The sequence below is a fragment of the Plasmodium malariae genome (genome assembly GCF_900090045.1).
Source record: "Plasmodium malariae genome assembly, chromosome: 14".
NCBI lineage: Eukaryota > Apicomplexa > Aconoidasida > Haemosporida > Plasmodiidae > Plasmodium > Plasmodium malariae.
The window spans coordinates 3149202-3175406 of NC_041788.1; the positions used below are offsets into that span (position 1 = coordinate 3149202).

At 28.5% G+C, this 26205-nt stretch overlaps 4 protein-coding genes across 4 annotated transcripts; 1 reads left to right on the forward strand and 3 right to left on the reverse strand.

The window, feature by feature from the left end:
• Positions 1-653: 653 nt before the first annotated feature.
• On the reverse strand, positions 654-2873 carry WDR82 (WD repeat-containing protein 82, putative; the record flags this gene model as incomplete). Its single annotated transcript, XM_029008367.1, has 4 exons — positions 654-691; positions 894-944; positions 1128-1199; positions 1847-2873. 4 exons carry the CDS (start codon positions 2871-2873, stop codon positions 654-656), a joined length of 1188 nt encoding a protein of 395 aa, XP_028864663.1.
• Positions 2874-5404: 2531 nt separating this feature from the next.
• Positions 5405-12085, reverse strand: DOC2 (double C2-like domain-containing protein, putative; the record flags this gene model as incomplete). Its single annotated transcript, XM_029008368.1, has 6 exons — positions 5405-5667; positions 6037-6105; positions 6218-7718; positions 8015-10168; positions 10304-11284; positions 11702-12085. 6 exons carry the CDS (start codon positions 12083-12085, stop codon positions 5405-5407), a joined length of 5352 nt encoding a protein of 1783 aa, XP_028864664.1.
• A 2321-nt stretch (positions 12086-14406) lies between these two features.
• Positions 14407-17831, reverse strand: PmUG01_14077200 (glucose inhibited division protein a homologue, putative; the record flags this gene model as incomplete). The annotated part of the gene is made up of 3 exons (XM_029008369.1): positions 14407-14611; positions 14808-17396; positions 17704-17831. The coding sequence occupies 3 exons, from the start codon at positions 17829-17831 to the stop codon at positions 14407-14409; spliced, it is 2922 nt and encodes a 973-aa protein (XP_028864665.1).
• Positions 17832-19897: 2066 nt separating this feature from the next.
• Positions 19898-25025, forward strand: PmUG01_14077300 (N-alpha-acetyltransferase 15, NatA auxiliary subunit, putative; the record flags this gene model as incomplete). The annotated part of the gene is made up of 5 exons (XM_029008370.1): positions 19898-23399; positions 23699-23809; positions 24060-24245; positions 24547-24716; positions 24969-25025. 5 exons carry the CDS (start codon positions 19898-19900, stop codon positions 25023-25025), a joined length of 4026 nt encoding a protein of 1341 aa, XP_028864666.1.
• Between the last annotated feature and the right edge of the window lie 1180 nt (positions 25026-26205).

Sequence of the window (26205 nt, forward strand, 5' to 3'; positions counted from 1 at the left end):
CAAACTTAATGAGTTACCTTATTAAATAACATCTCAATTAAAATTAGACATAAATGGGAAATATACAGAATGGTCAAAACTACAGGCAAGGCGTAAAAAATTTTTTTTGTGTGTTTTGTCCTTAATCATTTTTTCCTGTTTTGTCTTTTTCATCTTTTTCGTCCTTTTTGTCTTTGTTTTTATTCATTCAAATTTGAAATATATTTAAAAATGCACTTTGACATTTTTTTTTTTTATAGATAACTTTTAAATATTAATTTGTTCTAAAAAAAAGCGCACCTATTCATGCCATAGTTAAAGTGGTTTGGAGGGGGGAGAGAATACGGAGGTACAAAATACCCGGGGTTTATCATTAGCTCAGAATGGCTGCCCACCTTCGAACAAATTAGAAAAGGAGTTTCACGAATGTATATTTATGCATATACACATGATGCATACGTAACATACACGTTATATATACAAATAATGGACGCATTTAGGAAAAGCGCGTTTTTCTTTTTTACCCCTCACAAATAACATAATTATGTTATTCATACACCGTTTTGCAAAAATTAAATGTACACAGTTTGTTTGTGACTTCATCACTCCCTTGTGATAAAAAAGAATTACTTAAAAAAAAAGAAGAGATGTTTAAAGGCCAATGCAAAGGACAGTTATATTGATGGCTGCCACAGAGCTACATTTAAGCAGCCTATAAAAAAAAAAAAAAATTAAAAAAAAAACATTAAAAAAAAACATTAAAAATAAAACATTAAAATTCGTATTAACATTTGGAAAAATAAATAACTGCGTCAGAAATGTGAAATAAATAATACTCATTAAAATTTTGCATTATAAATACTTATTGAACTCTACTCAAAATGCACATTTTCCTATATCTGTGCTTTCCTTACTTGACGCCAGTATGGAACACTTGGGATTGAAACTCACATTATTGGGGGGCCCTGAAATAAGAAGTTATCATGTTCATTATGTGTACTATTATTCCTTTGATAACGATGCATTTCATAGTAGGGATGAAACTATATATCTCTTTTTACTTAGTTCATATTTTAATGCACATTTCTTCAAACTTCTCGTATGAACAAAATTATTAAAAGAACGTACAATGTGTATTTATGATCTACCTTCATGGCCATATAAAGATGTTACATAATTTCCTTCTTCATTCCAAACGTGAATACCTGAATCTTTCCAACCTGAAAATACAAGGAAAAAAAGGGTATATATATATAAAATAAAATCATGTTAAAAATTTTATTTTTATAAATTAAAAAAAAAAAAAAAAACGTTCATAAAATTAAATTGAGACTGTTTGATATGCCCCAAAAAATGATAAAAAGAACAATTATGCAAAACAAAAAAAAAAAGAAGATGAAAAACAAATACGAAAAATTGAACGTTATAATTTATACACTTCATAAGAGTAATAAGAGAGGCTACAAAAAATAATCATAATTAAAGGCTTGCTAATTTTTCCTTTTTTTAACTTAAAATAAATAATTATTTTACGCTCATATGCAACATTAGCAAATATTTTGTTGACTGCTTATGATTTTGCAGTTACATTAAAATGGGTACACCGTAAAGTTAAACCTTTGTGTAGGAACAAACTAATACGCAGGTACATATCCACACATATATATACACACATATATATACACACATATATACACACACATATATATACACACATATATATACACACATATATACACACACATATATATACACACATATATATACACACATATATATACACACATATATACACACACATATATACACACACATATATACACACACATGCGTATAATAAAACGCTTTTGCTGGCATAAGCTCTTACCGCACATGACATATTGCCCATCTGGCGAAATGGTTGGTATAAAGATATTACATGAATTCGAAGGTTCATAAGTGGAATTTAAATTTAAATCCTCATTATTTGATCCATTTAGTAAATGATCGTAGGTATTGTTATGGGTTAAAAATGAAGTTAATGTATTTTTCATTTCTTTATTTTTTCTTTCTTTTTTTTTTATTTTATTTTTTATCATGTGCATATAGCTATTTATTAAATCATCTGAATTGCTTTGTTCAGAACATATACTATCAGGATATTTATATGAACAAATAAAATTACCAGTAATTGAATCAATTTTAAAATGATTATTTTCATTAGTTGATACAATAATGAATTTATTATTAGGAGTAAAAAAAAGGTTTGTAATAAACTCATCATTGTTCATATTATTTTTTAAATTAAAAATATTATATTCACCACGGTCATACATTAATATATCATAAAAATGAATTTCTTTTTTTCCATATGATGCAGCAAATATAACTCCTTCATTATCAAAAGAAGAAACAGGTCTCATAAAATCAGATTTATATAAAATTAATGGAGTATCACAATTAAAATAATATAATTTTACATGACCATCATCAGAATTAACTAACATTAATTTTTTATTTTGATTTACATTAATTCCATTTAATTCACATATATTACCATTTTGTGGTAACGATTTTAAATATTTATTTTCTTTGACATCCCAAAATCTTAAAAACTGTTTATGTTCTAAATTATTCGACTTTGTTGAGCAAACTATAACATCATTTGTATTGCTTAAAAATCTTACAACATCAACACCACAATTTTTGCTATGCAATGTTTTTATACTATTCCCTTTTACTAAACTATATACTGTTATTGAATCATTTGCATTGGATGTTAACAATAATTCCCCGTTGTAGCTCCATGATATGTTTTTTGTTATTGATTGTTTGTACTTGAAGGCTCTTAAAACCTCAAATTTTTTTACCACATCATCCGTTAATTTTATTTTCTTATATGACACAGTATTCATCCTATGTAGTAAGATAAAATGAAATGACTAAATATAACTAAATAAGTATTTTTTTTTTTTTTTTTTTTTATTACTCATGATATTCTTTTTGAAAACTGTTTTGCAAAAATGTTAATAATTCGTATAAGATTTCCTTTTAAAATATTCTACTCTGCAAATTTTGTTCTGAGATTTCGTTTTGCGAAATCTTTGCACTTCTGTTTTGTGAACTTTTCCTATATTTTTTTTTTTTTTTTTTTTTCTCAACACATAACATTGCATTTGTCGAATTCCATTTGTATTTCGTAGCTGACGGCGTTATATTAGAACAGAGTTTTATTCATAATAGGAATGCTGCTATAATTGTGTTATGATACTTATGTTTATGTTTATATTTATACGTATATTTTTTTTTTTTTTTTTTTTGATTTATGCTTTTCTAATATAAATACCTTTTTGTTTTACTATTAATGTTTTTCTCTCTCATTTTTTTTTCATTATAACCTTCCAACCCCCCCCCTCCCCGCATGAATTGTTCTTCATTGGCTATATTTTTTTAAAGCTTACTTTAGATCCTTCAAGGGAAAATTAAGGTTATATTTCACAAAGCAAACTTTACATATTTTAAATAGTTCGTACGGGGCTGTGGTAAGAGCTTTACAGGTTTCAGCGCATGCTCACGTATTTTTTCACATAGACTTAGTAATGCATACATTTATGCACATATGCTATTTATATATATTTATATATTATATGTACATGTATATATGGTATGTATGGATACAGTTATGTATGTATGTTTATAATATACATGCGTTTGCGGTCGTAATATATGCTCTGCTCGTTTTTGAAAAATCTTGAAAGAATTTTTAAGCAGTTAAACAACGATATCAGCCGACATGCAAGAACGTATTTTAATTTTCCTCATATTTTCATCTTGACAACATAACCATGGGTTGAGAGAGAATTTGAAATATATTTATTCAAATATTGCAGCTATTAACCCGATTGTTGTTAAAATATATATATATATATATGATGTAACTGAAATTATTTCTTATTATTAAGTAATGTATTGTACATGTATTATAGTACAATTTTTTTTTTTTGGCAATATTACAAAAGAGAATTTAAAATTTTAAATAACGTGAAAATTATAACATTTCGAGTGGAAATTAAAAAAGAATAATTTTTTTCCGAGAATAGAAATGATAACTCAATTTTTTTTTTCTTCTTTAAGTGCACTTATACCAGAATACTTAGTTCAACAAAGGTGTGTTATACTAATGGTAATAACTAGTGCGCTCATACCATTTATACAAACATATACACATACATAAGCACATATACAAATGAGTTAGTAAAAATATATTCGTGCAGGTAAATAAGTCAACAAAATTTACTATTTTTAAAATAAGAACCGAGCGAAAAATGTGAAGCTCAATTCGTTTACAAAAAAGAGTAATATGTGAGAGTTGAAAACGAAGGAATAAACTGTAATGGGTAAAATAAGGAAGGCAAAATGCAAATGGTAAAAGGTAAAAAATGCAAAGTGTGCAAAAAAAAAAGAAAACAAAAAAATTGAAAAAATACGAGGACATATTTTTAATAAACAAGAAGTGATGAATAAATGATGAAAAAGTAAAGAAAAAGTAAAGAAAAAGTAAAGAAAAAATGAAGAAAAAATGAAGAAAAAATGAAGAAAAAATGAAGAAACATTGAAATTAAAAAGCAACGCACACCCTAATGTGAAATGAAAAAAAAAAGAAAAACAAAAAAACTTTTGTCTTCAAAGAAAATAAACCACATAAATGGTGGATTTAATTTTTATATTTATACATAGATATATATAACGTTATAAATATGCAAAAATGTTCAACGAGTGTGAATTATGTACCCTTAAAAAAAAAAATTAAAAAAATACAAAAAAAAAAAAAAATCAAGAGAAAAGAGAAAATACAACACAAATGCATGCGTTACAAGTCCTTTCTAATAAATGTTAGCAACGGTAATGATATATCTAACCAAATTAAGCATATACATAAATGGTGCGTATTCAAAATATTTACAAATTAAGGTAACATTGTATAAAGGACTTTTATAGAATAAAAATAAAAGGATAAAATGTAGATCCTTATACAAATATATATATATATATATATATATATGTATAAATAAATGGAAGCACATGTGAATCCAACAAAAACAAAATTATGAGAATACAAAAAGGAAATGCATAACTAAATGTTCAAAACGATATTCAGTCGTGCGTATAACCACGTAACTGTATCGGCTGATAATAATGCGTACATACATATATACGTATATGTATATATATACATTTAGCGATTGTACTAATATTTAAAATAAGAAATTAAAGTACAAAAAAAAAAAAAAAAAAAAAAAAAAACATTCAAAATATCACAATAATGCTATATTATTGTTTATAATATTGCATAACATAATTTAATTATATTATATATGTATTCATACATACATATATATATAAATATATATATATATATGCGTTTGTATCCCCACCCCCGTCCGAATCATTGCTCCTTCTTCACTATTAAAATTTTTTTCTTGGTTTTGGCAGATGGTTCAACAAAACCTTTAAACAAGTCACTTTTTTTTATTTCCTTATATGATATGTTGTTCATATCCTTACCATAATGGGGCTCGTCATAATTATAATTTTTTTTTCCAGTTTCTCTCTTATATGTTTTACTGTACAAATACCTAGCGATGTTCGTTTCATCATTGTCTTCATTTTTGTCTGTACACATTTCTTTAGAATAGGTGGATGTGGATCCTAAAAGGAAAACAAAATTTATAAATAATTGATTGTGTACATGTTAATATTGTTAGAACGTTTGCATCTCTATATATGCACATGCATAAGTACATATATATATATATATATATATATATATATATATATATATATATATATATATACAAAAATAACGACGAATCTAATTTGTGCCATTAAATTTACAAACAGGTGAGCACATTTTTGTTCTAAATAAGTGAAGTACAGATGTGATGTAAGGAGAATAATTTTTTTTTTTTTTATCATATTTATTTGCTGATAGTCGAGTGTCAAGTTTATACTCTGAAAAGTCATATATATTTACGTATATATTTACATGTGTGCATAATTTGTGCATTCTTCGAGTACCATTATTTTCCATTCTGTATGTGTGGATTTTAATTGTCTTTTTTTTTGGCTCGTTTTCTTCATCATAATCTGGAAGTAAGAAAATAAATCATAAAAAGTAAAAAAAAAAAAAAAAAAAAAACATACATGGTTAATGAATAATTACAATTTGGGCTTAAAAAAAAAAAAAATTATGTAATACTTGATGTTCTTGTATATATTTGATTCAGATCGAGTTTCTCATCAAAACTGCATAAACTTCTAAATTCATTTGTGTTTGTGTAATTTTCCCTTTCACTTTCCTCTTCAGCCATAGGTGATGATCCTTTCGTCGCTCTTTCTGCTTCTCTTTCTGCTTCTTTTTCTGCTTCTATTTCTGCTTCTAATTCTGCTTCTATTTCTGCTTCTTTTTGTGCTTCTATTTCTGCTTCTTTTTGTGCTTCTATATCTGCTTCTTTTTGTGCTTCTATTTTTGCTTCCCTTTCCGCTCCTATTTCCGCTTCCCACTCCTTTTCCATTTCCTCTTCTCTTTCTTTTGCTTTTTCCCTTTTCCCATATTTTTTCCTCCCCTTGTTCTTCTCTCTTCCCTTCTTTTTTTTTTCCAACAGCTGCGCTTCTTGAACAACTTTTTTCAAGCTCTCCTCATTCTTCTTCATATCTTTCTCTTTCTTTTCCCACTGGCTCATTTTTAGCATATATGACATTTTCCTTTCTAACTTTTCGTTCTCAAAAAGTTCTTTTTCTTTTTCTAATTTTTGTTTTTCTTCCAACAACATCTGTTTTTCTTTTTCCTCTCTCATAATTTTTTGCCTTCTAAATTCTTCTTTTTCTTTTTCTAGTTTGTCTATATCTTCTTTTAGTTTTTTTTTTTCTCGTTCGAAATAGTTATTTGAATTGATTAACTTGTTGAATTCAAGTTTTCCTTCTTTTTTTCCTTCTTTTTTTCCTTTTTTTTTCCCATCCTTTTTTCTTTCCTTTTTGTGTTCTTTACTCCCTTTCTTCTTTTTCGTGTCAACCGTAGCATCATTTTTACCCGCTTCGTCATCTTTACCTTTAACATCACTGGAAACATCTCCACCATTTTTCTTTTTTGAGTTTTTTAACATCCATCCTGTGGTCAAACTAGGTTCAAAGTTCTTGTCAGTATCACCACCTGCTTGTAGTCTTTCTAACTCCTCGTTCTTCTTGTTTATATCTTCATTCACTCCATCTATATTTTTTGTACAAACATTTCTGTTTAAACTACCGGATCTGTTGGAAACGCTGTCCCGTCTGCTGTGATCAAAGTGAATACCTTTTTCATCGTTTTCTTTGTTTTTATTTTTTATTGCTAAAAGTAAATTGACTGCATCTACAGATTTTCTTAATTTTTTCTTTTTCGACTTTTCATCCTGCATATTTTGTACGTCAGGTTTGTGTATATCGTTTTCGTCGGAATATCTTTTATGTGCATCATTATCTTTACCCCTGTTCCTTTCATTGTTCTTTTCTTTGCTTTTTTCCGAGTTATTTCCTCCCATTTTGCTCGTAGGATCATTTATATTATCTATATCATAAGCGCCATCATTCAGTGTATCCTGAAGTTCATTAGGGGTTAGAACATCCTTGTTTTGTATATCTTGTAAAGTTGGGAAGTTTCCATTTTCGTATGTTTCTTTGTCCTTTTTCTTCTTTGAATTCTTAATTTCGGCTTTTCTTTGCGCCTGAGAAAAAGTACAAGTTGGGACAACGGGAGAGTAAGAAAAGGATAGGGAAAATAAAAAAAAAAATAGAAAATTTTGAAAAAAAAAAAAAAAAAAGAGCATGGTGTAAACGTTCATGGGGGTATCACCCATACGCACATTTGGATGTAGAGGAATTCACTCTATTAGCTCAAACGATGGCGGTGTAACACAGTTCCTGGCCAAAAATGGTTACATGATGATATGCATATGCAAGTGTGTGTATATGTGTTCATGTCTGTATGTTCGTATATAAGCATGTATATGCTTGGGAGAACCTTCTCGCGGGCGATTTCCATTTTCTTCAACTCCCGCTGCGTAATTTTGACGCAGGTGATTATGTAAATGTACGCAGATATGAAGTCCCCCGGAAGGCTGTAGAGACAAACAGCAAGGGAAAGGCATAGAGACCTATCCCTAGATTCTAGGATAGCCAGTGTACTTATAAGTTTATCAGAAATAAATTTCGATTTATATGTATTAAAGTGATAAGGAAATCCAAGTAATCTGTGACTTTGTGGAACTTTATGATATAAAGCTTTTTTCCAATCCTCAATTTTAACCTTTGCTAAAAGTGCATCTTCATTTCTTGAAGTATTTAATTGATGTAATAATTCTAATCCGATTTGTAGAAATAATTCTAAAGTTTCATCTCTATTCCATCTAGTAGACAAATTTCGAGATGCTCTATATATATTAATATTTTTTTCAATATTTGTCCGTAATTCTTTTGCAATTCTGTCTAACTCCATATTTTCCATTTTATGACTAAAACTTTTTAAAGTAAAGCATGGTTTAATATTATATTCAACTGATGAAAAAGGAAACCACAAATCAAATTTCCAATAATCATACCAAATGTTTAAAGGACTAGATTCTTGCAAATTTAAATAAATATTTTTATTATTAAAAATTAGATCTATTGTTTTATAAGGTAAGGATGGACCACCAATTGGTACATCAGTTACTCTATTTTTAAATAATTCTTTAATATGTCTTTTAGTGTCTTCCTTTATACGTTCTGTATTAATATTGATTCCATTTTTATAAAGAAATCCATCTCTTATATGAGATTTATATTTAGATTCACTTAATTTTATTTCTATACTTTTTAGTTTATTTAGATTATAAAATCTTCTTTTCAATATGTACACATTACCTGTTGTTGTTTCCCAAAATTTTACTAGTCCATAATTTTTTTCTTCATTATATTCAAATGTTGCTACCCATGCATGTTTTTGATTATCCCACAATGTACCAAAACATACAAAAGCTATGACAGGTATGCCTAAAAATAAACTACATAATAATAAACTATGATCTAATGCATTGCCCCCTTTTAATTGTAACGTAAAATCTGGAGTAAATGCAATATTATCCTTTTTATGTACAAAAGGTATACAACGCACATAATGAAATATTGCATTAGTCGACTCATCACAATATGGCGATTTAACATTTGTAAGTAATGATGGTAAGAAATGGTATTCCTTTCTCTGATTGAATAACTCATAATTGTAATATCGTTTTGCCTTTGTTACGTCTGTACAATTGTCCGGTATAGCTTTGATTGTTCTTAATACTTCTATATATAAAATTTTTAATTTTTCATATTTTTCTGCTAATTTGGAAGGGAAATTTTTAGTAGTATTAAAAACAAGTGGTGCAACTACTTTAATATTTTCATTATTTAATAAATCTGGGTACGTCCAAATGCTAAAATGAATATTAGACATCCGTTGATCATTATGTAAAAAAGATAATTTTTTACATCCTCTATAAACTACAGTATCATAATTCGTTTTTACATCTGTTTCTAAATCAATATGTTCTAGTTTTGTTTTACCTCTTTTCACGTTTTTTTCATTAAAGAATATTTCATACGGTGTAATACATATACCTCCAATGTATATAATATCTTCTGTTTTACCCCATACATCAATATATATAAATCCTTTTTTACTAAAATTTTGATAATTCACATCATTTTTAGTATTAAATCGTAATGGTATAGCAATCTGACTATCATAATTGGGCGTTAATGTCTTCTTCACTAATCTAGTTCTTCTACTTGTTTCATCAAAAGAAACCTCCACATAACTGTCAAGCTCTTTAATATTATCTACAGTAACTATTTGATCTATATTGTATATATGAACTATTAAATAACAGTGTTTATTATCCAAATGATACAAGTCTCCTACTTGTCTATATCTCGGTACCCTTTGAATAACTACTTTTCCTTCTAAGCTACCTAGTTTCCATTCTTCTAGTTTTTTTTCCCATCCTTCATATTTTGCTTCCTCAACAAGCCACGTAGGTGCCTCTAACTCGTGCATTACGTACGGGTAGTCCACAATTCCTTTCAACGGAATCTGACATGTTCCAACTATTCGCAATCTCTTCGGCGCGGTCATGTCCTCGACTTTTATCTTAAACGAAAGAGAATTTATGCGGTTGTACAGACTAGAGGAATGAATACAGGATAGTGGCATACATTCAGGATTAGTAACATGAGTACATGATAGAGGTGTGAACATAGTTTAGCTTCGTCCACACGGACTAACTTGGTGCAAAGCGCTTACGTGCAAGTAGGAAACGTCGAGATCCCTTAGTGTTCCCCTGAAGTATATCTCACCTAGGTTCTCCCATGTTGGGAATCTGATGCTTTTTTGCTCCAGTGAAACCAGATTTAGTCCTTCATTTCCCTTTGGGGTATGCCATAGGGTAATAGTTACCCTGGGGTTTGGAAGTTTGACATTCTCCAAATTTTTATAAGAGAGGTCTTTATTTTCTTCTATATTTTGCATCAAGCTCAAATTTCGAACAAAGAGTTTTTCAAGGTTTCTTGCGGTCTTATCACTTTTGACTTTATCGCCGCCGATGTTATTGCTTCCACCATCCTTATTATTATTACTGCTGTTCTTATTGCTGTCCTTATTGCACGTGTCCGAGTTATGGGAATGCGACTCACTTAAGGAAATGTTCGATTTATTGTCCCTCTCACTGTCCTTTCTCCGTAAATTTTTGTTATTCATCTTCTTCTTACTGATACACGATTTTGGAAAAATCGTACATTGTGAACCATCGTAATATCTCTTCTGTTCTTTATCTAGTGCACATAAATAATTTAAGCTTCTTGCTTGTATATATTTATATGATAATAAATCATTAAAAGACCAATTTAAAAAAGATAGTTCAAAATCATATAATTCTTGAAAATATAATTGAAAAAATAAACGACAGCGTTTAACTCTTGAATCTTTTATAAACTTATATAATGTCGTTTCATTATATATTTGACCAACAGCAAATGATAATAATGGCTCTTCATATATTCCTTCTAATTTATTTAAAGTAAATTGTTTGTACTCCCATACTTTTATTCTTAACTTTTCATTCTCTAAATCTAAATATGACCCTCTATACTCAAACACGTTACGAAAGTTCATGTCCTTCTTTTGCTCTGCTGCAACATTTGAAACAACATGCGTTCTCAGGCAGTTCTTTGTTTTTCCCTTTGCGTATATTTTCACGGTTGAGCCTCTCTATAAGGGGAAAGCATAAGAAGGGAAATATAAGCGGGTAGTATAAGCGGGTAATATAAGCGGGTAATATAAGCGGGTAATATGAGCGGTAATATAAGCGATCATATAAGCGGTAGTACAGGCGGTAATACAAGAGGGTAATGCAAGCAAAAAACATATGGGGAAAATATATAATGGCAAAATGTAACGGAAAAAGAAACTACGAAAAATGCCCCATGAGGAAGCGCTTTGACGTGAAAGAGAAAGGGGTGCAAACATGACGTTGTAGGAAAAGGGAACACCTTAAAACAGTAATGCGAAACAACAAGCAAAGTAACAAATACAAAACTTCCAAACGATGCATTGGCACAAGTGCAAAACGGAACATGATAGTAATAAAGCAAACTTATTGTCATGTCAGAGAGTGCAATGTTTTACTTGAATCCTACATTCTTCCCTGTTACCACCAAAATCAAAATCAACGAAAGCATTAAAATCGTTGTTCATATAATTCTGAATTTGCAAATCCCATAAGATAACTTTCCATCTCCTAGGGTAGCCCCAATGTTTTCGTAAGTCATCTGTATCTCCTCTTTCTTCTTGTGGACTTTTTAAAACTTGTAAAAATTCATCATATGTATATTGTGGTGCTCCTAGCATTTCATCAAAGAAGGTTTTTTCATCTGTTTCACCTATGGATTGTTCCCCAGATTGCGGACCATTATGATTTTGATTTTCATTCAACTCTACATTTTTAGGTTCATCTTTTTCTGCACTGGGATTGTTTAAGTTAACTATGTTTTTAAACTTGTCTAAAATCATTATGCCGCTTTTCACTTCCTATTTTTCTCTATTTCTAAATTTAAATATGTCTTTAATCCTTATTATATTATTTTATTATTTTTTTTTTTTTTTCTCCTTCTGTGTGTAGAAGTAATTATAACCTACTGGTGAATTTATTCCTATTATATATCTAGACTGTTTCCGCTTTTTTTTTTTTTTTTTTTTTTTTTTTTTTATGTTCTTTGAATGACTCTGGAAAAAGAAAAAAGAAAAAAAAAAGACCCTACTTAACTAAACCTAATTTTTATGAGTAGCTGTTCATTTTTTAACAATTCATTGTTTAGAAAAAATATATTACACTTACAAATATTTATGTAAGATAAAAAAATGAAACAAATAAACATATTTTATATGTTATAAAGCGTATGAAAGTATGCATTTCAAAATTGGGTGGTTTCATATTAAAGATTCGAGAGCGTACAGTTGGACTGTAGTTCAATGTCCATAGTACCATATGCATACTTATACACAAGAGAAAACAACTATACAGCAAGGTATGTTTTGAAATGTTCAGAAGAGTAAAACGTTTGTAAAGGAAATATTTTTCAATTTTTCTTTTTTTCTCTGTTTCTTCTTCTCACTCTCCTTCTCTTGCTTCTAATTCTTCTTCTCTTGCTTATAATTCTCCTTCTCTTGCTTATAATTCTCCTTCTCTTGCTTCTAATTCTCCTTCTCTTGCTTCTAATTCTTCTTCTCTTTCTTCTAATTCTCCTTCAAGTGTGACAGAAGAAAAAATTACTTATTTATCCTAACAAGTTGTGCCTCACTTTCCGTTTAACTTATGTGACTAAAAAAATTCATTTATTATTAATTCTGAAGTTGGAAAATATAACAGCATATTGTTTTTTTTATCATTTTTACACATCCTTCTAAATCTTCGTTTGATATTGGAATTTGTAATTTTCTATGATAAGTTTTTATTTGTAATGCTTGAATTTGTCTAGTTACGCAAGGGATAAAAAAAAAAAATATATATAGCATAACATAGTATAACTTATCTCACTATATCATAACATATGTTCTCAATTTACCTATACTTTTTCCTTCTTTTTCCCATTGATATAGAATAATATATGCTTCACAACTACACAATAACTGCAGATATTCCATAACAATTATAACCCTTTTTGTCTTTTATAAAAAAATATAAAACTGCGCATAAAACAGGTATGCACATACATGTGTATGCGCTTACGTACAAGTGTGTAATTTTGAACGTTAAGGAAATTAAGTTAGTTCTATTTAAACATTAGTGTATAAAACATCATAAAAAGAGATAAAACTATGACACGATAAAACGCGATAAATTATATGATAAGGGTATGATATGGTATAAACGTGATTAAATAATAATACAGTGTTGATGCAAAAATTGGGAAATTCTCTTTTCTTAAAAAAGAATGAAAAGATAATTTTTAATAAAATGGAAAATTTACATGAAATTAACATTCCCTTATGAGAACAAAAAAAAACAAAATAATTATGACAAATGTATGTATAAATATACCTACAAGTACATGTACGTATAAACAATTATATAAATATGTATATAAATATGTATATAAATATGTATATATATATGTATATAAATATGTATATATATATGTATATATATATGTATATATATATTTGTATATGTGAATATGCGTATATATAAACATGTGTATATGTGAATATATATATATATATATATATGTGTATAAATGCATATCTGTACATATGAATATGAGTATATATTTACATACCCATAAACGTAAACGAATTAAAGCTATGAATGAGAGGTTTACAAAACACGAAAATACGCTAATAGTAAAGTCAAATTACATCAAACGTTAACGTATTTTCGTATATAATATATTCATATATATATATATATATATGCATGTATACATGTATATATATGCATATAAATACACATATACACCCGCATAGTACACATTTTTATGGCTTGCTGTTCCACATTTTTTATTTAAAATTTGAGAACGCTTATAAAAGCAAATATAACAACCAAATAAAGTGTAAATATAAATTCAAGCAATGCAAGATAAAAAAAAAAATAAGTAAAAACAAAATAGGGGGAGAGAAGTAGTAACATATTTGAAAAAAAAAAAAAAAAAATAATAAAACATATTTCACAATTTGAGCAGCTACAAAAATAGTACACATTTTGCGTGAAAAAAAAAAAAAAAAAAAATATACATATATATATATATATATATATATATATATATATGCGAATGAAAAATGTGTAAAGTTGTAAAACACAGGTATTATATAGGGAGGTATTAAAAAGTTACCCCTCAGTTTTTTATTTTATTTTTCCCATTTCTTATATAATGGTACAAATAATATATGGCGCTCATAGTTACACCTTCAATATTGTTAGCATCATACAGAGTTCGCGGTTTAAATTTGTTTAGCTTTTCAATTTCTTCGTTCGACAAATACGGAAAGTTGTGCCTACGGAGGTCAGAAATTGTTGGAAACGTGAGTATAAATGTGAGCCTAGGGGTATGTAAGTGGGTGTGTTCGAGAGTGCATAAGTACACAAATGTATAAAAACATGCATACGCAAATGAAATCATACGTATATGAATTCATACATGCATACTCTCAATACGCATGAAGTACACCCGTGTAAGCCTTTTTTTTTTTAAAAACAATTTTTTTACGCATATATTTTCATTTAAATTTCTCTCACCTATCGTATTTTATATTTGACGGAATGGCCAAGTTAAAATTGTCTTTAATTTTATGTATCTCTTGAATTTGTTTCTTTAAATAGTGCGAATATTTAACTTCAGCACAAGCTGTTTCTAACGTTGCGCTATTTATTAAAGTGTCTTCACAGTTAAAAATAGATAAATCATAATCATGATCATTAGAATAAATGTTTAGGTTGATCTGTTCATCATATGACAAGAGCATATCTTTATATTCGCTCAAATTTTGTATATCTTTTAATTTGTGTAGTAAAACATCTAAAGGGTATTCTGCTCCACCTTTTATGATATTGTATAGTGTGTTCATATTTTTTTTTTTTTTTGGAAAAGTTAATTGTAAATGGATATCCCCTTTTGAATATGGTAATGATGTGTCGTTACTCGAACTTTTTCTTAACCCTTTAGTTACTTCTGTTTTATTTTTATCAATAATAGTATTCCCTCTTTGAGTATAATTACCATCATGCTTTACGTTATCATGTATATTCGAGCCAGTCACTGTGCTTGAGCTATCCACCTTGAAATGTTCACTAAAATCTACATGGAATGAATTTACTGCATTGTTGTATTCGATGTGGTCTTTATTCAATTCCTCCCCTTGCCTACCTTCCTGTCTCACTTCTTGTCCCTTCTCTTGTCTCACGTTCTGCCCCTCTACCTGTCTCATATCCTGTCTCACTGCTCCTACTACTTCATCTCCCGCATGCCCGCTAAGCCTGTCGTCACAAAGAATCAGTTTCTTAAAAATATAAATCAACTTCTTTACTGAACTATATTTTTGCTTTAAAATGTAAATTCTCTCAGGGGATATTATTCCTAATTTGTCGGCTTTCGGTGTAAGTCTAATATCACAGTTATCAGGTCTTAGGTATAGCCTATATTCAGCTCTTGAGGTGAAAATTCTATATGGTTCTGTAATACCTTTGTTTATTAAATCATGTATTAAGACACCTATATAACTATCACTTCTCTTTAATATGAAAGATTTGTATGTACTTTTTTTTTTATTGATTGTATTTAATGCTGCATTTATTCCAGCAATAATTCCTTGACATGCTGCTTCTTCATATCCTGTGGTACCACATATCTGACCAGATAAAAATAAACCTTTAATATTTTTTGTCTCAAGTGTATAATTTAAACACTTGGGGTTAACATAATAATATTCGACATCATATGCAGGGAAAATAATTTTTGCTTGTTCCAATCCTTTTATAGAATTAATTATTTCTTTTTGTATATGTAAAGGGAAGGCTGAACTTAAACCGTTTGGATAAATTAGATTATCATTTAATCCCTCTGGTTCTAACCATATAAGATGTTTTTTTTTTTCCGCAAATTTTGTAACTTTTTTAGCTATCGAGGGACAATATCTAGGTCCATTTCCTAACTTATCATAAGTATCAAAATGTGGTAACTCATTTAAATTTTTTCTAACTAGGTCATGTGTTTTTGAATTCGTATATGTTTTATAACACGGTAAAGTTTGGTTATTATTTATTTTATTACTATTTAAAAATGAAAAATAAAATGGGTTTTTTTCTTCTGTTCGTTCTTTTTCTAAAATATCAAAATTTATACTCTTCTTATCCAATCTTGGGGGAGTACCTGTTTTCATTCTTTTTATTTCGAATTTATTTTCTCTTAGCTGGTTAGAAATATTCTCACTAGATGCCTCTATTAAATTGTCAAAAGGTATGTTCCCATTATTATCCTCTATACTGCTGCTAGCAAAAGTGAAATTACCCTCGTTAAACATGTTTTTTTCAACTTGGTTGTTTCTTGCAGATTCCTGAGTTTTCGTATTATCCATTGCCCAATTGTCTAGGGTTGTATCATTCGTTTGCGCACTCGAGTCTAATCTGATTCCAATCTCATTTTTTGACATATTCGATGATATCCTCTTGATTCTTCCTCCGTAGTATTTTTCCTTTCCAATATGACACACACCTCCTAAAAAGGTGCCTGTTGTTAATATAATATTATCTGCGTAAAATTCGCAATTGCATTTGTTCTTCACTCCATAGACTTTTTTCCCTTGATCATGGTAATAACCAGTTTCAGCATTACCACTTCTATGACTATCGCTAATACTGCCAGCACCGCCTGATGTGTTCTCTAATAATAATGCGTGGACGGTATTTTCAAGTATGTACAAATTTGGCATGTTAAATAAATATTCTTTCATATAATAATTATATAAATCTCTATCTGCTTGTGCCCTGTGCCCCCTAACTGCTAACCCCTTTCTTATGTTCAAAATTTTAAAATGAATTCCACTTTTATCAATTACTTTTCCCATTAAACCCCCTAATGCATCAATTTCTTTTACTAAAATTCCTTTACCTATTCCACCAATAGATGGATTACAGGACATTTCGCCTATGCTTTTTTTACTTTGAGTAATCAGTAATGTCTTTGCGTTCATTTTTGCGCTTATATGACTAGCTTCACATCCGCTGTGTCCTCCTCCTATAACTATAACATCATATTCTTTATCGACATATTTGCAATTACATTTATTGTTTAACAGTTTCAAAACTAGCGCTCTTTTTGCGTCATTTGATCTACAAAATGTGAATAATTAGAGTACATTTTTATTTATATTTATATTTATATTTACCCGTACATGTTCACGTGCATGAAGGGGCAAATTGGTGGGCATTGATGGAATTTCACTGTTGAGGTTGAGCCATCAAAAAAAAATATACACATATACATATATTCCAATATATGTGGGTATATACCCATATGTATATATAACCGTATACATATATGTATATATATGTACGTACGTATATGCACCATAGTCATTTCTATACTTTGTGCAGATATGCATTTTTTTTTTTTTTTTTTTACGTATGTAACTTATACGGTCGCAAGAAGAGCTGCTTGGTCTTCAAATGGTAGGAATCAGAAATTAGTAACACATGCACAGAGAATATTATAACATAAAATAACGTTTTTATATTTCCTGAATTACACAGTCTTATAATAAACATTTCAAATATTGAAAAAACAAACAAGCAATAGAAGACCCTCCTTGAAAATGAAAAAATTTCAAGTGTGCACGTATATATGTATATATATATATATATGTATGTATATAAGCGTATATAGGAAGACACGTCTGGCCATGCTACAGTTTGTTCTTGGGGTGTCCATTTTTACATTCACCTGTTCGTAAAAATTGACGCATTTTTAAGTACAAAAAAATAAAAATATACGCACCTTATTTTTTATAGTAAAATGTAAGAGTTGCGCTCGTACAAGGCGGTGATTCACGGGGAGGAAATTTCCTTAACTTGAATTTAAAAGGAAGAGAAATTACTTACATTTGTATCCCCACATACATAGATACATATATATGTTTCATTTAGATACAAGTTTAACTAATTTCATATTTCCGCGAAAAAGAGAAGTTAGTAATAATAATAAAAAGAAGAATAAGTGAAATATCTGAATGGTGAGAAAACGTAGGTTTGTACGCTACTATTTACATTCTGTAACGAGATGTTGCGAGAATTTTTTCTTTTTTCTTTTTTTTTTTATTTTAATTTTTTTTTTTTATTTTAATTTTTCTTTTTTATTTGAATTGTTCCTCTTTATTCTTTTTTATATTTGAATTTTTCCTTTTTTTTTCTTTTTTTTATTTTCACTGAGATGTCGGTTAAGAGAATATACGTATAAAACTCAACCGGCACAAATGCTAAAATGTTCATTGCAGTTGTACTATTCTGCATAAAAGAAAAAAAAAATAAGGAAAAAATGGAAGAAACAAGATGAAAAAGAAGAAAAAATTGCTATATATATGTTTGGAATATCAAAAGCAAGCTTGTAATACCTACATTTAGGCCTAATTTGTTTTTTGTTTTTTTTGTACTTTAAAAAAAAAACAAGTTAGATTTTGTCAATGTTGATAGAAAAAATAGCAAAAAAGAAATGGCCCGTAGAGAATATTTTTACTCCTGTACATATTTTAAATGAAAAAGAGGAGGAAGCGCAAAAATGAAAAAAGAACAAGAGAAAAAGAATACGGCAATATTTTTTATATATACACGAAGTGTGACATACACTCGTATATACTGTACTAAACTTAAAAATTACAAAATGTTTAAAAAATAAAAAAAAAAAAAAAAAAAGGGTAAATTTAATAAAATGTAGATAAACATAATTTTTGAATACGACTTGAAAAAAAGTATTTTTTTCTTTTTTAAAATATATTAAACCTGACCCAACACTCCTTTTTTCTTCCGAGGGTTTTTTCTTGTATTTCCATAGATGAAATGTTACGTTACAGTACTACATTTTTATTTGTCGACATCAATTTTAGAATAGCAGGAGTAAATATGCATAATGCATACATAATATATAGTTAATGCATAATAAATACATACATGAGTACGTACGAGTGTACATTATATGCATATGTATATGTTTATGTATATGTATATATATATATATATATATATACATATATCATAACAGTTGTTTTGCTTGCTTTCTGAGGAATCATAAATTTACCAGTTTGCGGTTTTACCAACCCCTCATAAGCCACTTACTCCTTTTTATTTTGTTTATCAGAATACGCCTTTGTTAATTTTTTTATCCATGTAATACAGCTCATTGGTATATATATAAAACTTTTGTAATTTTGTAATGAAGCATATATATATATTTGCTATAATATGAATTTAAAATATATTTTTTGAATAACCCATTCCCTTTTATGTACCGCTTTACCATTTTTATTTAAAATTTTGTGCAAAGGGTTACATATTCTTTTCATATATTCCTTGTGTAAAAAATTCTGCATACCATTTGTAAAAAATTATGCGTACCATTTTTTGACTTCAATTTTTAAATCGATACTGTACGGGAAGCGTTTCCATTGTGCTGCTTACGCGGTGTACGTATGTGTGGGTATATGCACTTATGTACGTATGCACTCACATATGTGCTTATGTATGTGCGTATATACGAATTTATTTACCTGTGCACACAACCGCATCCCCATTTTTGACTTAACTTTTTTATGTACTAAACAAGTCTACAAGTACAGAAAAAAATGAAGAAAGAGATTACAGATTGCAATAAACTTCCTAATAAGGAGATGAATAATTTCCGGTTAATGACTCAGTTAATAGAATTGAAAAAACATAAAAAAGCATATAAGATATGTGAACAGATATTAAAAAAATATCCAAAGAATGGTGAAACATTAGCAGTGAAGGGATATTTACTTAATTTAATGGATGAAAAAAATAAAGTTGAAGCATTTAAATTAATAAAAGAAGGAATAATAAATAACTTATCCAGTAGTTTTTGTTGGTATTTATATGGGTGTTTATATAAAACATATAAAAATTACGATGAAGCTTTAAAATGTTATATGAAATCTCTCCAGTTAAATAAATATGATTATAAAGCTTTGAAAGAGACTTGCATACTACTATTATATTTACAACGGTATGAACAATTTAAAGATATACGTGTTGATATATATAATGATACATCAAAATCTGTAAGGGATAAATCCATTTTAATTTTTTCATTTCATTTATTAAAGCAATATGAAAAATGTCTTATTATTATAAAACAAGTAGAAAAAGATTTATTAAATGATTCTGAAGTAACAAATAATGAAAAGCATGATATCTTAACATACATGGCAGAGATACTATTAGAAGGCAAAATGTACAAAGAGTGTTTATCTTTTTTAAAAACGTATGAAAAGGAGTTCAAGGATATGCTTTGGTATAATCAAATTGTAGCATTAGGATATTTGTATGAAAATAATTTCTATCAAGCAAATTTATTTTTCAAAAAAGCCTTTTCCCTTAATTATGAAAATTTAAATATATTACTGCTTATATTATATACGGAAAATGACTATTATGTTAGCGATGCGGGGGTAATTGGATCCAGTGCCAGAGCAGTTCACTCTGCAGATTACAAGGTCGAAGGGATGCACAAACATAATGAGTCGTTGAGCAAGGGAAGTGCACCTTTAAACAAACAAGATACGCCGCTGTCGGAGCGCCATAAAAGGGGAAAAGCCCTATCTAGCCTATTTTACCTTGATTATAAGGACGAGCACAAAATGAATGAAAAGTTAAATGTAGATAAAGACGTGAAAGTCCTCTTGCATGAATTCATTTTAGATATATATGGATCGAACAGAAACTTAAAGCTTCTAACAAAAGTGGAAAAAAATATACTTAATGATTATATATGCTATAATTTAGATATGAAGAAATATGACATATATACTATATCGGAGTTTTACAATTTTATAAATTTAAATATAATAAACGAAAATCATTTTAAGGAAGGTTTGGATTCGGAAAACATGGACAGTTTTATTAACACGTTAAGGGAAAATGTAAAGGAGGAAACAAATAAAAAAAATGTATCATCATCATTAGATGTTTACTCATACAACAATATTCACTGGTGTGAACATTTTGGAGTGGATTTGTTATATAACCATAAAAGAAGATTTGAAAAATGTATGAACAGTTTACATTTTTATAAAGTTAAAAATTTAAATAAAGAAGAGGAAGAACTATTTGAAAAGTATTTTACGAGTATACAAAAAATATATAGAAATTCAAATTTGGTAAAAATATTTCCTTTATATTTTTATAATGAGGAGAAATTCGCTTATCACGCAGAAAAGATATTGCGCACTTTGTGTTTTCAAAAATGCTTAACAGTGTTTAGTTACTTTAAGCCGTTGTTTACATATAAAAATATTAAAATTATGCTTTTCCTGTTACATAAGTATGTGGAGCACTACGATCAGATAAAGCAGGTGTGTGCTTTTGAGGAGTTGGAGAAAGAGGCAGAAATGGATGGGGGGAAATATGAAGAGAAAGAAGAGAAGGAGGGAGACCACTACGATAATAGATGCAACTTATCGAGTAACAGTGTAGGGGAAAAATATGACAAGGAAGAACGATTGAACCAAGAGAAAAATAACGAAGCGTATGATAATTTTGAAAAAAGAGAATTCATAGTTGAAGAGAATGAAAATAATCATGTAGATGCACAAGAGACAAATGAAAGGACTACCAGCACAGATAGGTGTAATCAATCCAGAATTGAATGTAACAATAATGATTATATGAATAAGGGAAGAAATGAAAATATTGATAATATGGAAGTAGACCAAATTTGTAGCAACCCGAATAATAAACGAATGGAAAATGTTTTAGAAGATAATGAAGAAATAAAAGGGATCATAGGAATGTCAACACCACTGGGAATGGAAAAATCAAAAAAATTAGACAGAGGAGAGGATGAAAAAAAAAATTGTAACAATGATAAAAAAAAGAAAGAAATAAAACTTGATTTAAAAAAAAAAATTTTAACAAAGGAAGAAAAAAACGAATATTTTATTTTATGCATTTATTCATTTATTAGTCAGATATATGATTATATTAATTGTACAGAAGAAGCTTTAACACTTATTGATAAATGTATTAATATTATTAGGTATAAAATAAATGAGCCTTTAAAATATGAATTAATTTTTATTAAAGGTTTAATATATAAAAGGAATGGAAATTATTTAGAAGCATATAAACTTTTAGAAAATTGTAGAAATTTTAATATTGCTGATAGGTATATTAATTCTAAAACTATAAAGACCTGCGTGAAATGCGGATTAGTAAAAGATGCAAGAAAAATGGCATCTATCTTTACAAACCCTCTGGACAATAATTTTATAAAAAATATATATGATACTCACTGCTTCTGGTTGGAATATAGCATAGCACAGGGATATATGAACAGACATCCCAATATACACGTGCACAAGTACTTGCTTGTAGGGTCTGATAATATCTACCACTTTGAAGGAGACTCGAATGAAGACGCAGGCGGTGGTGAAGGTATCGATACAGGTTCTGATGTAGATACTCATTTGAATGTACATGCAGATAAGCATACTGACCGAGAAAGTTGCAGTAAGGAGAGCAATAGCAATGTCAAAAGCAGTAGCCACCAAAATAGCATGCCTGACAACCGTAGTCAATTTAACAGAAGCGAAAGAAAGAAGAAGAGGAATGTTGACATTCAAAAGTTTAGCTTAAAAAAAAGTATATTGCTTGATAACGACTTACTTTCAAAAAATGAATTTAATGATTATAGTAAAGGATTACATCTTCTACACTTAGGGCATAAACAGTTTGTAGAAATTCATGAAGATCAAATTTGCTTTTATTATTACACTCTGAGAAAAATGTTATATAGATCGTACAGACATATATTATTTATGACTAGTCAGATTTTTTCAAGTAGATTTTATAGAAAATTTGGAAAATTTTTAATAAAAACTTTGTTACATATGTATGATTATAGTATTTGTGATAAAAATGATAATAATAAAAGTAACAAAAAAAAAAATAAAGATACTAACCCTAATCAAGAAGATAATGAATATTATGAGCATATTAGAAAGGATCCATTGGAAAACGCAATGATATACATGAACACGTTTCTGTCCCAGCCCAATGTCGATGTGTCCGTGCATACGTTGCACTACGAGATTGAGAAGAGAACGAGTAAGGCCACTCTTCGAGTTCATATAGGTGTTCATGGAATGTGTGCGCATAAACATTTATATATATATGTGTGTATATAAGTATGCGAGTATATTTATATGTGTGCGTATATATGTATGTGTGTATATATGTGTGTAAGTATGTATATATGTATGCATGTATGTATGTATGTATGTATGTGCGTATATATGCGCTAATTCCCGCTCTATGTAGCATCAATTTGCGAATATTTCAGTTCATGCGCGTGTACGTTGTACTTATACAAATTTCTTTTCTTTTTGTATAAAACAAACATATAGGCAAGGACCATCTAAAAATGATAGATATTATTTTAAAAATAAAGTCCATATTTCCGTACCATAACTACAATTACAAAATGGCTACTTTGATTTCACATTTTCTGTGCACAGGTTTTTTTTTTTTTTTTTTTTTGAATATTTATGATAACATGAAAGTGGCACTTTAGAGTTATTTTTATATTTTGATATATATATGGATATGCATACGTGCATATATTTATATATATGTATATATGCATATATATTTGTTTATGCATGTATATTTGTTTATGCATGTATATTTGTTTATGCATGTATATAAATGTGTTTTTTTTTTTCATTTCCCCATGTACATTTAATACTCGTTTGTTCCCCTTTGTAGTCTCCTTCGATAACCCACATGAGGAAAGAAATAAAGAAATTACGAACAAGTTGAATAAACTTTTAGGCCTAAATTATTCATTATACAATGAAGAATTGTTGAAACAAGTTAGAAAACAGTATATGGAGGACTTTGTAAAATTTTTTAATGAGTATAAAAAGGGAGATTTGCGTTATTATCAGTCAGGTAATTTATGCCCTTGTGAACTATGACTTTTTTTTTAAGTCATCCTATTTTCTTAAAAAAAGCAATCGTAGCTTGGCGATTTGCAGTTGTTATATGTATAGAGATATGGGCATGTATATTTTTACATAAACGGATTTATATGTGTATAGGTTCATACATACGAGAATATATAAATGTATATTTATTTATGTATGTATATGTGTATATGTATACATGTATATTGGTATATGTGTGTATGGGTATATACGCGCATTCGCGATACACAAATGAACGCTTGGGCATTTACACTTTTGCATCGCAGTTTTAGAAATGCACATGGACAATGAAGAAAAAATAGACGAAAGGATTTTAGGAAATATCAGTATGACCCCGAAGAAAAACAAAATGGGAAGATGTTTTAAATTTTTAAAATTTTTAATTAACAGCAGAAAGAAGCATTCTGAATTGGTTACTGTTATAGATCATTTCAAGGTATTACATTTATTTACCGTATTTATTTCATTTAATTATTGAATCATTCAGTTATCTCTCTAATTATATACTTTTTTTTGTTTTTGTTTTTCTATTTTTAATTTAAAATTTGTTGTACAGTTCTCAATATAACTTCGATTATAACATGTATGTTATGTACATCCAAATTATCTATGTAAAATTTTTTGTAAGATATGCCCAGCCAAATTATTTGTGTAAATTTTTTTTGTGATATTTTTAGTCCCTATGCAGGGAGGTGTTCCCGTTAGCAACAGCTTTTCAGTGAGGCCAGAAAAACGAAAAAAATAATAAAGTAAAAAGTAAAGGAAAAAAAGGAAAAAAAAGAAGGGGCAAATAAATATGCTGTACTTAATAATTATGGAAAGGATGTTTATTGAATAAAGAAGTGTATGGTGATATAAAAAAGTGTTGTTCTGTACCTAAAGGTAAAAACCGTTGTACTTATGAACATAGCCACGTGTATGTGGGTGTACACGTATGTGCGTATATATATGTTTGTGTGCGTGTTTATGTGTATATGTGTTTGATATGTTTATATAAGTGTAATATGCGTATATGTGTTTGATATGTGTATATGTGTTTTATATGTTTATATAAGTGTAATTTGTTTATATGAGTATAATATGTTTATATGAGTATAATATGTTTATATGAGTATAATATGTTTATATGAGTATAATATGTTTATATGAGTATAATATGTTTATATGAGTATAATATGTTTATATGAGTATAATATGTTTTTATATCTGTAATTTTTTTACATGTGCGTTATTTGTATATATGAATGTAATATATTTATATGTGTGTGTATAGGTTTTTATGTGTGTATATGCTTGTGTGTGGGTATATGTTTATATGTGGTTATATAACTTTTACAGTTTAAAATTGTACACGGCAACGTGTGATGTATTACGAGCAAATGAGTATAGATCCCAGAAATTTGTATTTTCTTTTAATTTAAAATTTAAATGTGTATAAAAACTTTATGATAAATTTTTCATCATGTAAAAATGGAGCAAAATTTGTCATTTTTTATTTTTTGAAGAACAAAAAAGTAAAATAAAAAATGGGGGAAAAAACTAAATATGCATATATGTAGTCACATAACTATACGTACGGGTATTTATTTATGTATATATTTGTGTACGTGGGTATGTGGATATGTGGGTATGTGGATATGTGGGTATGTGGATATGTGGGTATGTGGATATGTGGGTATGTGGATATGTGGGTATGTGGATATGTGGGTATGTGGATATGTGGGTATGTGGATATGTGGGTATGTGGATATGTGGGTATGTGGATATGTGGGTATGTGTGTATGCGTGTATACACATGTGAACAGTCATAATTACATTGGGAAAAGCAATAAAAAAGGAATTGTTAAAAGGGTGAATTATTTTTTCATTGTTTGCTATACTGATCCATACACTGTTCAAAAAATGGACTTGTATACATATACATA